We start from the raw sequence: 13,979 nt of genomic DNA, 5'->3' as shown, positions 1-13,979 counted from the left end.
CAACAAAAACACATGTTTTACTTAATTTAAACATGTCTTCTAATACTGAAAAACATATGAAACCAACAAAATACTGAAAAGAGAAAATAATTTGGTCATTGGAAGTTTAAGCTGTAAATTGCCAAGCGCTCCTCTCAACTTCAGGCTCTCTTATGTTTCACCCCGCCTACCTGAAGAGAACACGCCTTCCTTGCACTGTATAGCTCCTTAGATAAATATCCACTTCTCTAAAAACTCTTCCTACCAACTTTTAACTCAGCTGGCTCTGCCTCCTTTGAATCCTGAGAGCCCCATGGACACTTCCTATCATATTACTTGTTACAGTGACTAACTGGCTTGTTTCATTATCTGCTTTTCCCTCAAGGCCATAACCTTCATGAGACGCAAGCCAGGCCTGACCTCACTGGCTGTTGCATTCTCCTGACAGTGGTGATGCTTAGCCCATAAATAAAGGCCACATACCAGCTGGCACATCTTTTTTAAACTTCTTTCAATTTATAGAAATCTAAAATTGAGACTCTTGCCAAGTAAATAACGATATTTTGTTAGCTTGCAGCAAAGAGAAACATTAGTTAGGGTTCTCAGGCATGCAACCAGCTCTCTTTCAAACATAAATGTGGACTGTTGTTGTTGTGTGCAGTCCATTTGGAACTGACGCACAGCTGACCATCTAGAGGGTTTTTGAGGCAGTAAACCACATGAGAGGAAACTGTCCATCCTCCCGCAGAGCAGATGGTGAAACGGAACCTGCAACACAGCTTCTTACCACTAGGCCACCAGAGCTTCCTGGCTCTTTTCCCACTGGGGATTTCAGGGAAGGCAGAGACCTCAGCAGGAGAGTTAGACATCAGTGTGGACTGGAAGTGACTATTCATGATCCTCATAAACTATTCTAGAGATGGTCTTGTCCTGTTTGAAAGGTGGTATTCACTCATACATTATGAAATGATGCCATTACAAGCCTCAGTATAAAGACTGAGGTTTGTTTATTTATTTCCTCCAAGAACTGCAACATACTTCTTGCATGCTAGGAATTCTCAGCAAAAGAGAATTAGCATTCTAGGTGTAGCATGGAGCCAACCGTCCTGGATCAGACTTTCTGCAGAGTCTGACAACCCATCCCACCAGGGCTGACAGCAAAATTTAATTTTTACTCTCTTAAGAATCCTGCAAGTTTCACTGAAGAGAAGTAATTATAGGGGCAGGGATTTCTGAGGCCTAGTGTTTGGTAAGGAGCTCTAGTGGATTACTGGTGAGGAACTGTGCTGCCAACCCAAAGGCAAGAGGTTCAAATCCATCAACTGTTCTGCCGGAGAAATATGGGCAACCTCCTCCCATTTCATTTACTGCCTCTGAAAACCCACTGGATGGTCAGCTTTGAGTTGCTTCTGACTTGACAGCACCTCTCTCTCTCTCTCTCTCACACACACACACACACACACACACACACACACACACATACACACAGAGTGCTTGGTAAAGTCATCAGCAACTAGGTGAACTGATGCAAGAAATGAAGGAGAGTGAGACCTTTGAGGGAAAAGGTAGCAGGAACTAGGCACAGCAGCTGGCTAATAGGCCAGCATTAAGGGCTGGTTCTTGTCCAACTGGGGATTTCAGGATAGGCAGAGACCACCATGGCCAGAGAATGAGGCTTTAATCCTTAATGAGGGTGTGGCAGCTCCACACTCACATGAGTTCCGAGGGCTCTCCTATACACAAACACATCAGAATTCTGCTTCCAGTGTTGGGTAGCACAGAAAACACTGGCTAAAAGGAAGTGGATTGTCCTTATTCTCCCATTACAATACACAGAGTGGTCTCAATAAGTCCACCTCAAGCCTGATCCTCAGATAAACCCCACTGCTATTGGCTCCTACTCACAGGAACCCTCAATTGGGTTTCTAAGCCGCTCCCATGGAGTGGCTCATATATTCAAACTCTGGACCTTTTGGTTAGTAGCTTGATACTTCACATTCATTATTGTTGGCAGGTGGATTGGGTTGTAGCTAGAACACTGGTTTCCATGACTCACATATTCTGAATGATAAGTAGGGAAATAGGGACTTTATTATTCCTGTGTGAATGTTGTTGCATTATAATACCACGTTACCTACATAAAGAGGCTCAGGCAGCGGCCCTGAGAGAAAAATGAGTCTGTTTGCTTCCCTAAGGATTTGCTATTTGTTATCAGGTGTCATCAAGTCACTTTTGATTTATATATTCACACTATAAACAATAGAGCAAAACCGGGCCTTAAAAAAAATCTGGCAATACCATTTCAGACAAGAGTCCATTAAAAAAGTTTAGAGTCCTACAGAACCTCTACAAAAAAAAAAGACTGATAAGACTGGTAACAATTACAAAATAGGCAAGAGACATGGAAAGGTTTTCCACAGAGGAAGATATTCGAATGGCCAAAAGACACATGAAAAAATGGTCAAAATCACTGGCAGTAAGAGAGGTGCATATCAAAATCAGAATGAGATACCATCTCATCCCAGCAGGAATGGCAAAGTTTAGTAGGAAGCAAGCAATAAATGTTGGAGAGAAACTCTCATGCACTGCTGATTGGATTGTAAAATGGTACAACCACTATGGAAGGCAGTTTGGAATTTGCTCAAAAAGCTGAACACAGAAATTCCATGTGACCCATCTACTGCACTACTAGGAATATACACTAAGGAAATTAGAACTGAGACACAAATGGACATCAGCACACCAGTGTTCAAGGCAATGTTATTCACCATCACAAGAACATGGAAACAGCCCAAATGTTCAATTAAAACCAAATGGATTGAGAAATTGTGGTACATTCACACAATGGAATACTATGCAGCACTCAAGAGCAATGATGTAAAAAATTACTACATAATTTGAGAGAGACTAGGGAACATTATGCTGAGTGAACTAACTCAGTCTCATAAGATTAATACTGCATAGGAATAGAAGGTTAATTAGTAAAACATAGATGGAGATCCAAGGAGGAAAGAGGTGGGAGCAGAGGGGTGAGGGTGGGCAGGAGGAAATCATAGAGTCACACAATTTGGTGGGTCAAGGCAGGGGGGCAGCAAAGGAAATGGGAAAGATCTGGCAGGGATCTGGAAAGACAGGGTCATGGTGAGCATGGTTTAATGGGGTTTGATTTTATAAAATAAATGAGAATGATAATATGAAATAAAATGGGAGTGAAGGATAGTGTGAAACATAATGTGTACGATCTTTGTATGCAAGCCAATGGAAATTTTTTTTTTAATTAAAGAAAGAAAAACAAAACCTTGTCCTAATTTGCACCATCCTCAGAGTCTGCCATGTTCAAGTTCACCACTGCAGTCACTGGGTCAGCTCATCTTGCTCGAAATCTGCCTCTCTTTCTCTGATCCTCACAGCATGATGTCTTTTTTCCAAGCACTGGCTCCCCCTGAGTGAGACAGAGTTTTACCAGGCTTGCCTCTAAGGAGCCCTTCTAGACCAATTTGCTTTTCTTTTTGGCAGCTTATGGGATATTCAATACTCTTCTGCATCACTGCAATTCAAAGGCATCAATTACTCTCCAGTCTTCCTTATTCACTGCCCAGCTTTCACATGCTTTGGGGTTTACAATCTTAGAAAACTCTATGGGCAGTTCCCCATCTCACAGCATCTTCAGAGGTGGAATTCAATCTATGGTTTTACTTATATGAGGTGAATTTGCTAATAGCTGGATAGGAAAGGTGTAATGTAGGCTTGAAAAGACAGGGTGGTAATACACATGAGTAATGTTAATTAATTATATAAAATATAATGCATACCAATGATTGCATAAAACACGAAGTACATGTACAAAACACGATGTCTATGAATAATTATATGCAAACCAGTAAAGTTTTTTAAAGCTCCTTTTAAATTTTTATGAAGCAATTGAAATTGTAGTACTTTCTTGTAGGTAATCTCTCTCTTCACTGTGATTTACTGCCTCTCAGAACCCACTGGAAGATCAGCGATGAGTCGGTTCTAACTCCACAGCACACAAGAACTATTGCCTTGTAGAGTATGATGAATGGAAACACCTCAATTCATAGAAGACCTTCCCAAGAACATAACACACTGGCAAGCAGTTGATCCCTAAGCCCACAGAAGGGATCCGATGGCGTGGTTCATAGGGAGGTGTGCCACTCACCCAAATGCAGTGCCTCTCTGGAGAACTGTATCCACCAGCATCTCCACAGGAGAAAGATGGGCACTCTCCTCCCACGCAATTTCCAGTCTCTGAAAACCCACTGGATGGGCAGTTACATGTCTGTTCTGGCTCAACACCAATGATTTCTGAAAGCTGAGGCCCAGAGAGGAAAATATTCTTTTGCTTATTCATTGAAAATGGCAATTTAAATCTGGACAACATTTTGCAAATAATGTGTTTGTCTACATGTTCGTGGGATTATTTAACTTGCTTTAAGAAGCTAATTCCCAATTTTCTGATTTAGTACTCCACCCTACCTGAGGCACCCATTTCCATGATCTCAGTTTGTGCTTTGTTTCCATTACTGTATCACCTTGAAAAGTATTAATTCAAGAATGCAGCACTGGCTCCCACAGGTGCTTCCTCTCTTTCACTGACACTCTTCCTTTTCCCAGACTGGCGCCTCCTGACAACATGCCGGACCCCTAGTGCCAGTGAATATGATCTCCTTTGCAAGTAAGATCTTTGCAGACATAAATCCAGTGTGAGATCATCTTGACCTTAAGGTGGGCCCTAAATCCAAAGACAGACGTCCTCCCAAAGAAAGGAGAGGATATTTAAGACATACAGAAAGAGGCACAGGAACTGAGAAAGCCGTGTCAAAATATGCAAGTAAAGACTGGAATGATGTAACTATACACTAAAGGCCAAGGATCACCACCCATACCCTGTTAGGAGATGCGTAACCTGCCCTCTTTCAGAGCCACCTTCCCGGGAGGAAGCAGCCTATGGACAGCCTGATTTCAGACACTGGCTCCCTTAACTATAATAAACTGTATTTCTGTTGTTGTATGTCACAAAGTTTGTGGTAACTCATGTCAGCAGTCCTAGAAATCTAATAAAAATACCCTAATCTCCTTTGCTCTTCAATTTTCTTTTACACATCTGTCAAACTTCTAGCCCTAGAGAGACTCAACATTATCTACCTTATCCCTAGTTGAAGCTGCACAGCCAAAAACCACCAGAAAATATGTTACCAGTATTGTAATCATTAAATCTCAAATAGACACAACTCTGCCTATCCTTATTCTTTCCCTCTTTACCCCAAAAGTAGAAGCTCTAGTAGTCTAGTGGTTAAGAAGCTGCACTGCAATCCCAAAGGCCGACACTTTGAATCCACCAAGCTGCTTCTTGAAAGAAAACTGGACAATCTCCTGTGATTTACTGCCTCTGAAAACCACCAGAAGGTCAGCTATGAGTTGGTTCTGACTCAGTGGTATACAACAACAACAACAACAACAACATGCTCCAAATTAGTAGATCACCTCAGTTATCACGTAGGGAACTTGGTCATCAGATAGGTCACACTTTTATAGCAGAGTATTCTATTTGCCTCTGCACCCAGTCTCTCTGGGTTTTTTCCTTCCTTGGAGAAAGCTCAATCCTCTACGATTTAGTTTTGTATGTTCCTTACCTGGCCTTTGTTATGTTCCTTCCATGCTATCTTTTCATGCTTTACACCATATCTCTTTTGTCTCATACATTTTTTTAATTCTTTTTCTCTGCTGGACCTTTCACTATGGCTTTTCATCACTTTCACATGCTTTGCATAACAACAACAAATCAAAGAGTGCATGCACAGCCCATCAAAACACACACACATTTCCCTCATTCCCATCCTTGCCTTCTATTCCCTACCTCACAGCCAAATTACTCCAAAGTGTATTTCTACCTCCTCACATCACTGATTTCCCACTAATCTCTCACTCCACAGTCATCTGACATCAGCCCAAAGGATGTACCCAAAACAGATCGTGCTAAGCCTATGCGTCCTAGTTGACCGATACCATTAAAGGTGGTGGGCATGTTTCAGTACTCCCATCACTTACAGTCTCCATGGCAATGGAAATGGTCATATACTCCTTGAAACATTTTCTTTTCTTGCTTCTCAAGACACTACACTCTCCTGTTCTCCTCTGACCTAACAACTCAAGATCCAACTCGGGCTTATAGTGGCTTCACACATGTCAAAGAGGAACTCTGTTGTGTGTTGGTTGTTTTTTTTCCCCCCAATTGATTTTTCAGCACATCACCAGGCTTTTCTTTCCATCACCTGAAACAAAACTAGAGTATGCCTCTCCTTTCCACATTCAATAAATTACTGAGTCCTGTCCTTTGATTTTGATCCTCATATATTCTCTAAATTCGTTCATTTCTACCTCCAAATACTAACCCAATATTGGACCTGAACTTCCAACCTTTCAGTTAATATTTAAGTGCTTAACTATCTGCACTGTCCAAGGACTCTTCTACTCCTTGAGACACTGCTATTCTCTCTCTTCTACAACTTCATCCTCCTAACTCCAGTTATAAATGAAATCTTTTCTTTGGTTGTTAAGGCAGGCAATGACTTCTCTCTCCCTTCTATACCTGTTCTGCAAAGTCTCAGCCATGCCTTTGGCTTTAATTAGTACGGAGATGCAAATGATCTAAAATTTACATATCCAGCCCAGCCTCTCCTTTTTTCCATACAAGCCAACTGCTAACTTTGGACATCACAAAGCTAACTCAAATTCATATCTGAAACTGGAATTATGATGTTCCAAAACTGCTACCCTTCCAACATACCCATCTCAGATAAGGCCACTGCCCTATTACCTACACCAAAACTATAAGTGCTTTCCTGCTCATATTTAAACCAACACTAAGTCCTGTTCCTTGACCCTCAAATTATCTCTCAAATTTATTCATCTATACTATCAAAAGGCAGTTCCAGTGGCTTAGTAATAAGGAGTTGTGCTGTCGACCCAAAGGCCAATAGTTCAAATCTACCAGCTGCTCTAATGGGAGGAAAATGGGCAATCTTCCGTGTAATTTACAGCCTCTAAAAACCCACTGGAATATGCTATAAATTTGGTTTTATCCATAGATATATATTTATATCTATAGATAAAACCAATTTGATACTTGTATATTCCTTTAGGTAAGATCCATGTATATAATTGTCATTTATGTTATTCTGGTTTTCTGTAAAAAGGTATGAGCAATGAATAAATTATTGATTGAAAAAAAAATTAAAATTAAAAACCAAAACAAACAAACAAACAAAAAAACCCACTGGAGTGACAGCTATATGCATTGATTCAGACCTGATGGCACATAACTACCACCATCAAATATTGCCCAAGCTATTATCATCAACAATGGTTTCCCAGTTGGTCTGTTTGTAGCTATTCACATTCTCGTCTAACTTGCTATACATGGCACAGTCCAGATCAAGATGGAGTCTTTGCTAGCCTCTCCAGCCTCAGCCCACGCCACACTCGAGCTGTCTGCTCCCCAGCCACCTGCTCTTTGTTTTCCCAAACCAATTTCAATCCTACTTCTTTAAACATAAGGTTTTTGCATGTGCTGTTTCTGCTGTCTGCGCATCCCATATTTTAAATTTCTACTCCTTCTTCAGATCTTAGCTTAACCTCCAGACTAGAACAAGTCCCCCTTCGTGTTTTCAAGTACCTTTCCTTTATTATCCGTATCTCAGATGTGGTCAGACTTGAGTTTTTGTGCAATCACAGATAAGGTCTCTTCTTTATCCCTCACAGCTATCTTCCAGGGCAAGGGAAGTCCTAGCACATAGTAGGTTGTCAGGAAATGTTACTGGTCGTGCAGGCATTCTTAGAAGCACTTGTGACATAGTGATTTTCCAGAATCCTTGCAGCTTAAGATTTTCCATTTAGGGGACTTAAAAGCTTATCTGGGTGGCATCTTCACGGTTTATTCCTGCCAGTTTTACTTTTCTATAAATACAGTTCTTATTTTCTAGGAATTTGGAGAAGATCACTGCATTCAACTGTTTCAGGGAGGCGGTGTCTGTTCTATTTCAGAAGGGTGTGCTCATCGGGCTGCACGTCCACGGCAGGTGGAGGCAAGCAGTCCACGGCAGGTGGAGGCAAGCAGAGCTGCTGCCCGCTGCTGACTCCATGGAAGAAGCTGGGTGTGTCAGCCTAATTGGCTCACAGGCCCTGGGCAGGGCCCTGTAGGACCGACTGAAAGGCAGGCAGGGAGTATCGCTCTGAGAACCCATTATTTCATTTATATTACATTACTGCCATGTGATGTTGGATGCTGCCGAGAGGAACTCTTTGTTTTCTGGTGTTCTCACTGTCAGGCAGAGCTCAGCCTCCATGTCTTAACAATGAAGGCCCTGAAGGAACAAGGTCTTCAGCTGTGCACAGGAAGGAAGTGTGTGCACCAGTAGCTGTGGGGATTTGTCTTTGAAGAATCTAAGTTACTGTCAAGTCACAGAGTAATTGTCAAATTGGGACATAATCATCATTTCCAAACTATTTTCCTTATTGTTATATATTTCACAAAGCAACATTTCTGGGTATTATGGACTGAATTGTGCTCCTCTCCCCCCCAAAAAATGCAGTAAAGTCTTAACTCCTATACCTATAAATATGGTCTTGTCTGGAAATAGAGTTCTTTTATTATGTTAGTGAGGTCATAAGAGTAGGATGAGTCCTAAACCCAATTAGTTTTGAGCGATGCCTTATGAGAAGATCTTTGTCTTTCTGAATCCACCTTCAACAAGATGATGCAGGACAGATTAAGGTTCAGGTCTGTTGCTCAGAGGGTTGCAAAGAGCTGTAACTGACTCAATGATGCCCAACAATACCTTATAAGGAGAGTAAAAGACACAAAGATACTCACACAGACACACACGCACACGGAGCTAGGACAAAGGCTAGGGAACTCTAAGGGTTACTGAAAAGGAAGGATCATTCCCTAGTGCTGATGTCCTAGCCTCTAAAACTCTGAGATGATAAATTCCTATTCTTTAAAGCTTCTCACTCAGCTATATTTTATTACAGCAGAACTAGACAACCAAAACATTAGTTGTTTTTTTTGAGGGTGTTGTATATATATATTATATACACACCCCTGCACTGTAAGTTGACTTAGAGTGAAATTACAGTCTAGTTTCCAGGATAATTATGGCAAATGATAAATGCAATTTAGTGTGGAAATAATAATAATAATAATAATAATAATAATAAGCCAAGTATACCTTGAATTATCATTCTTTTATTTGTTCAAAGACTACTATACTAAATAAAAACGCAACCTAAATTTATGCCTAGATTTAGACTTTGCAGTTTAAATTATGTACATCTTACATATAGCAAAGGAAATTATATGTGCATACATGCAAGCCACCTGTGCTAATATAAGTAAAACATATGCATAGAAACTAAGTAATGGATATGTATATTAATTTGATACTTGATCACTATTCACTTTTGGAATAGCTTGCTCACCAAAGTAGTATCTTAACATATGGATAACTTATTATATTGATTATCCTTATGTTGTCTGTAATTTTCTTCGGGCAAAGACTTTGTCCAGAGAGTCTCTCTTCTAAAAGTAATGATTAAAATTTTCAAGTTCTGTTAAGAATAAAGAATCCTATAGTGTAAATATAACACTGAGTTTTTTTCCCTTTTTAAAACTAGTGTGTTGTCACTGTTAGGAGTCCAGTGGTCTCCAACTCAACAGAATGAAACCCTTCTGTGCCATCCTCACACTCTCTCCTCTGCTTACATCCAACACTACACCCACTGTCAGCCCATCTCAATGAAGGTTGTCTTCTTTTTTGCTGATTCTTTACTTCAGCAAACATATCTTTCTCTAAGAACTGTTCCCTCCCAATAACATTTTCAAAGTATATGATACTAAGTCTTAGCCATCCTTGCTTTCAAGATCCATTCCTGCTTCACTGTTTCAAAGGTAGATTTGGTTTTTGGACAGGAGGGAATTGTGGTGTTGGTGAAGAATATTAAATAAGAATATTTACTAACACCACCATTCAAAGCATCAGTTCTTCAATCTTCATCACTCACTGTTCAACTATAACATGACTATACTGTTGAAAACACCATAGAACTATCACATGAATATACTACTGAAAATACCACAGCCTGATTCAAGTGCACCTTAGTCCTCAAAGTGACATCCTTGTTGTTTAATATTTTAAAGAAGTCCTTTACAGCATATTTGCCCAATGCAATACAGTGTTAAGATTTCTTAAAAGCTGCTGCTCTCAAATAGCTTCAGTACTATCATATACATACCCATCTAATATGATAAAATAATATTCTACACTATTTCCTCCTACCTTCTCTAATTCAGGAGCTAAGAAGTGTTCTTGTGGTTGGTTGGGGTTCCCCCCCCTTTAAAAACAAAACATGACAACATACAAAGACCACATTCTGCTGCCAAATTAATTCATTTCAGTTTGGCCATGAACATTTAATATTTTCGTATTCACAAAACTAAGCACCTTTTAAAAAGGCCAAGGCTGTGCAGTGAAATTACTCCTGTATCTCAACTTCTGGGCTAACACTAGACAGTTCTGTTAGGCGATTGGTAAGTCCAGAGGAGAATGAACTTCTTGGAACAACCAGCCACAAAGATCAAAAGAAAAAAGGATGAATGGAAATTAAAATTAAAAACACTGGGAGGTCGTGGGATGCTGCAACACAGGGATTATAATCAATGTCAGAAAAGTAATGGGATGAATTGTTGAGTAAAACACCAATTTGCTTCCAAAGTTCTTACTCAAATCATAATAAAGAGCTAAAAAGCGAATATTCTTATATTCATTAACATTTAAGAATAATGTTACTGTTGTTGTATGGATTCAACTCATTTTGACCCTCCAGCAGGTTTTCAGAGGCAGTGAATGACATGGGAGGAGACTGCCAATCTTTCTTTCATGGAGCAGGTGGTGGATTTGAACTGCATGCCTTTGTGTTGGCAGTGTCGCTCCTTATGACTAGGCCTCCAGACATCACTAAAGTAGCAACTGTCTCATCATGTTTTAATATTTTGTTCCCCAAAGAGGTTTAAATTGAAAACACTTCAGATTGTTTTATTCACAAAACCATAGGTGAATATGATTTTAATAAATCTTGAATAATTTGATATCATTGTATTGAAATCTATCAATAGACAAAATTTCTTAAGTCTTAACAGTAGCATTAAATCAGGTCAGGTGTTTTTTTTTAAGGGAGAAATACTGGAGCTTTGCCTTATGGATATTACAAATGTACTAAACAAAGAACTCAGAACTCTGCATATATTAAATCGTACGCATCGCTATTCTTACACAATCATTCATGAATTCATGGTGACAAATGACAGTTATATAAAACTGTATTGTATTACAAAACCCATGTTTCAGGTAAACTGTTATAAACATTCTTATGGATTTTTGTAATTCATTTTTCAGTGTTATACATACTCTCATTTTCTTTCTAATCCATGTTGTCTTTACACTCACTTTACCTACCATGTACTTCATTTTAGTTTCTCAGTATCTCTAAGGCAGACCTAGGTGTGTGTTCCTGGTGACCTCAGTGAGGGGATACATCCATGTAGAGTATTGTACTTCTGTTAATGGATAACAAATAACAACGAAGATTGACAAACTGTAAGTTCTAGCTCAGAAAAAGAGTCAAAACCCATGAGCTGGGAGTGGGTACCCTGAGAACTCAGATTTTAAGGCTCACTGTCGCATTCTTGTTTTGTGATGTTCTTTCATTCCTCAGGGTAGGGAAAAAAAGCATTAAGTTCTCGGCTTTGTAGAACACTTGGGAATAAGAAGCAGATCACGCCTATTTTAGCAAGAGAGGTGGTAAAGAGATGGGGAAAGTTAACCAGATACGATACTGAGGAGGAGATTATTCTGAAGAGAAGATAGGTTTGATTTTTGAGGGATCTGGAAGAAAAAAAGAAATGGAAGCCCTGGAATAGATCTAGGGTGTGACTCAAGTCCCAAAATTTAACAAAAAATAAAAAGGAAGAATCTGCAAAGTTCTCCCACATCTTCTACTAACCTCACAGTGAAATCCAAATTCTGTTATTTCTTTATATACTTCCTCCTGCTCACTCTTAGTTAAAAAAAAAAAAAAGTGTGTGTGTGTATGTGTGTGTATCTCCACAAGGTGTGCCAGCCTATGCCATAACCCTTCTACTTACATTAACTCAAATATATTACTGTTCTTACTCTATTATATGAAAAAGCTAAGGTAAAACAACACATAAATGGAGCAGAGCCATACAAACACTTAGCGAGTACCAAAGCTGGGATTTAAACCCAGGCAGTCTGACACCAGCAGCTACAGTGCTGATTTACCCTTCACACCTCTGTTCTCCAGGCCACACACGGTAGTTAACATGGCAACTAACATGACAGCTCACTGCCACTTGTCTGTCTTTTCCTGCCACATCCAAAAGCCATTTGGTCTGCATTTTTCCTCTATGAAACAACTCATCCTTATCTCACCAACTCTCATATAAAATGTATTTTTTTTCCTTGGGTCTGACTTTCATGTACTCAGTAAAAACAAGGCTGAATGACAAAAAAAACAGATTGCCAATGTCTGAAAGAAAACACTCAAATTACAGGAAAGGTGACATTGTAAGTTCAAATTGTTTATATATCAAAGAAGCACAACATTTCCCCCCCCCCCAAAAAAAACAGCAAGAGTGCAATGCCACCAGCAAAAATCCTGAGCAAGGAAAAAAACACCCAGGCTACAAATGCAATTCAACAGCATAGCAAGAAATTATTAAAGGCTGGAGCGTTTCTTAGGCTTAGTTTTCTCCCTTGGGTCCACACAGCCTAGAGTAATTAAATTCTAGCAATAAAGTTCCAATGTTGAAGGGAAAACTCCACCATTGAGAAATGAAGGAACCCAGTCCTACCTGCTGATGTGTGTTTGAACTTTTCGCTTTTCTTCTTCCTCCATTTCCAAGGCTTGAAGATCCTTCCCAGGTTGGCAAACTTACTTCTCCTGCGGATGGGTGGGGTGTGGGTACCTGGGACCAGGGAGTCGGAGCGCATGGCCGCCAGCCTCTCCACTTCCTCAGCTGGTGTTTCCAAAAGCAGGAGAAGGATGGAGGGATGGAAGGAAGCAGAGAAAGAGGGAGAGAAGTGTTAACACAGGAGCCTCACAGATGGCCAACGTTGTCCATGGTTACAGATAACAGAAACCACATGACTACTCTGTTTCTCTTTTTGTATTTTGGAATGGAAGCCATATCAGCGTGTTCTGAAGGCGGGGACATAGCTGGTCAAACCCAAGAGCCTCCAAACACCCAAATCAAATTCCTAGCCTTGACCGAGACTTGAGGAAGAGCACTCACTCCTCATGGGGCTGAGACTGAGGAGAACCAATGTAATCACTAGTCCGGCAATCTCTGGAACAAACCTTGGCAGATGGACTCACCCCACCACCGTGTGCTGAGAAAAAAGGAGGGAGAAAACATTTATCAACTGTCTGCTTCAATGCCAAATTCTCCTCTGTCTACTTTGCGCTACTCTGCGCTGTCCATAGGGAGTTTTGCTGCTAACTCAAAGGAATGCTTCTCTGGTGGTTTGATGCCACCAACAGATCCAAAGGGGGGGGGGCGGAAATGGACATTTCCAAACGAAACTAGAGGGGTCACCTGTGAGTCAGCTCTGAGTTCTGACTCCAGGGCATTGAGTGTGTGCTTTCCTCAGACCCTCAGAGGACACGGAAATCTGCAGAGTGGCGTGTTCTATGTGAGGGTTACCAAGTTTAGAATCACAGTGTCTTGAGATTTTATAGTTGCCTTCATTTCTTCTACCGCCTTTATTTTCCCTGGTGTTTTGCTTTTGAAATGGAAAAAGAAAAAAAAAAAACACCCCAAAACTTGAAACAAAACAAGTTTCTTAGCTCTTTTGCTCTGACTAGCCTGCCGTGGAAACAGAAGTATGACAGTTCTGAGT

At 40.3% G+C, this 13,979-nt stretch overlaps 1 protein-coding gene across 1 annotated transcript in view; it reads right to left on the bottom strand.

Annotated features, from left to right (window-relative positions):
- Positions 1-13,979, bottom strand: part of PHACTR1 (phosphatase and actin regulator 1) — an 815,088-nt gene that overhangs the window by 310,655 nt on the left and 490,454 nt on the right. Inside the window, exon 5 of the mRNA XM_006891609.1 lies at positions 12,932-13,096. Within this exon, the coding sequence (XP_006891671.1) occupies positions 12,932-13,096 (165 nt within the window). The remainder of the gene's footprint in view (positions 1-12,931; positions 13,097-13,979) is intronic.

This window comes from Elephantulus edwardii, unplaced genomic scaffold, assembly GCF_000299155.1.
Source record: "Elephantulus edwardii isolate Elephantulus edwardi_28Jun2011 unplaced genomic scaffold, EleEdw1.0 scaffold00101, whole genome shotgun sequence".
Lineage (NCBI taxonomy): Eukaryota > Metazoa > Chordata > Mammalia > Macroscelidea > Macroscelididae > Elephantulus > Elephantulus edwardii.
This window is presented reverse-complemented; position numbering and strand designations above follow the sequence as displayed.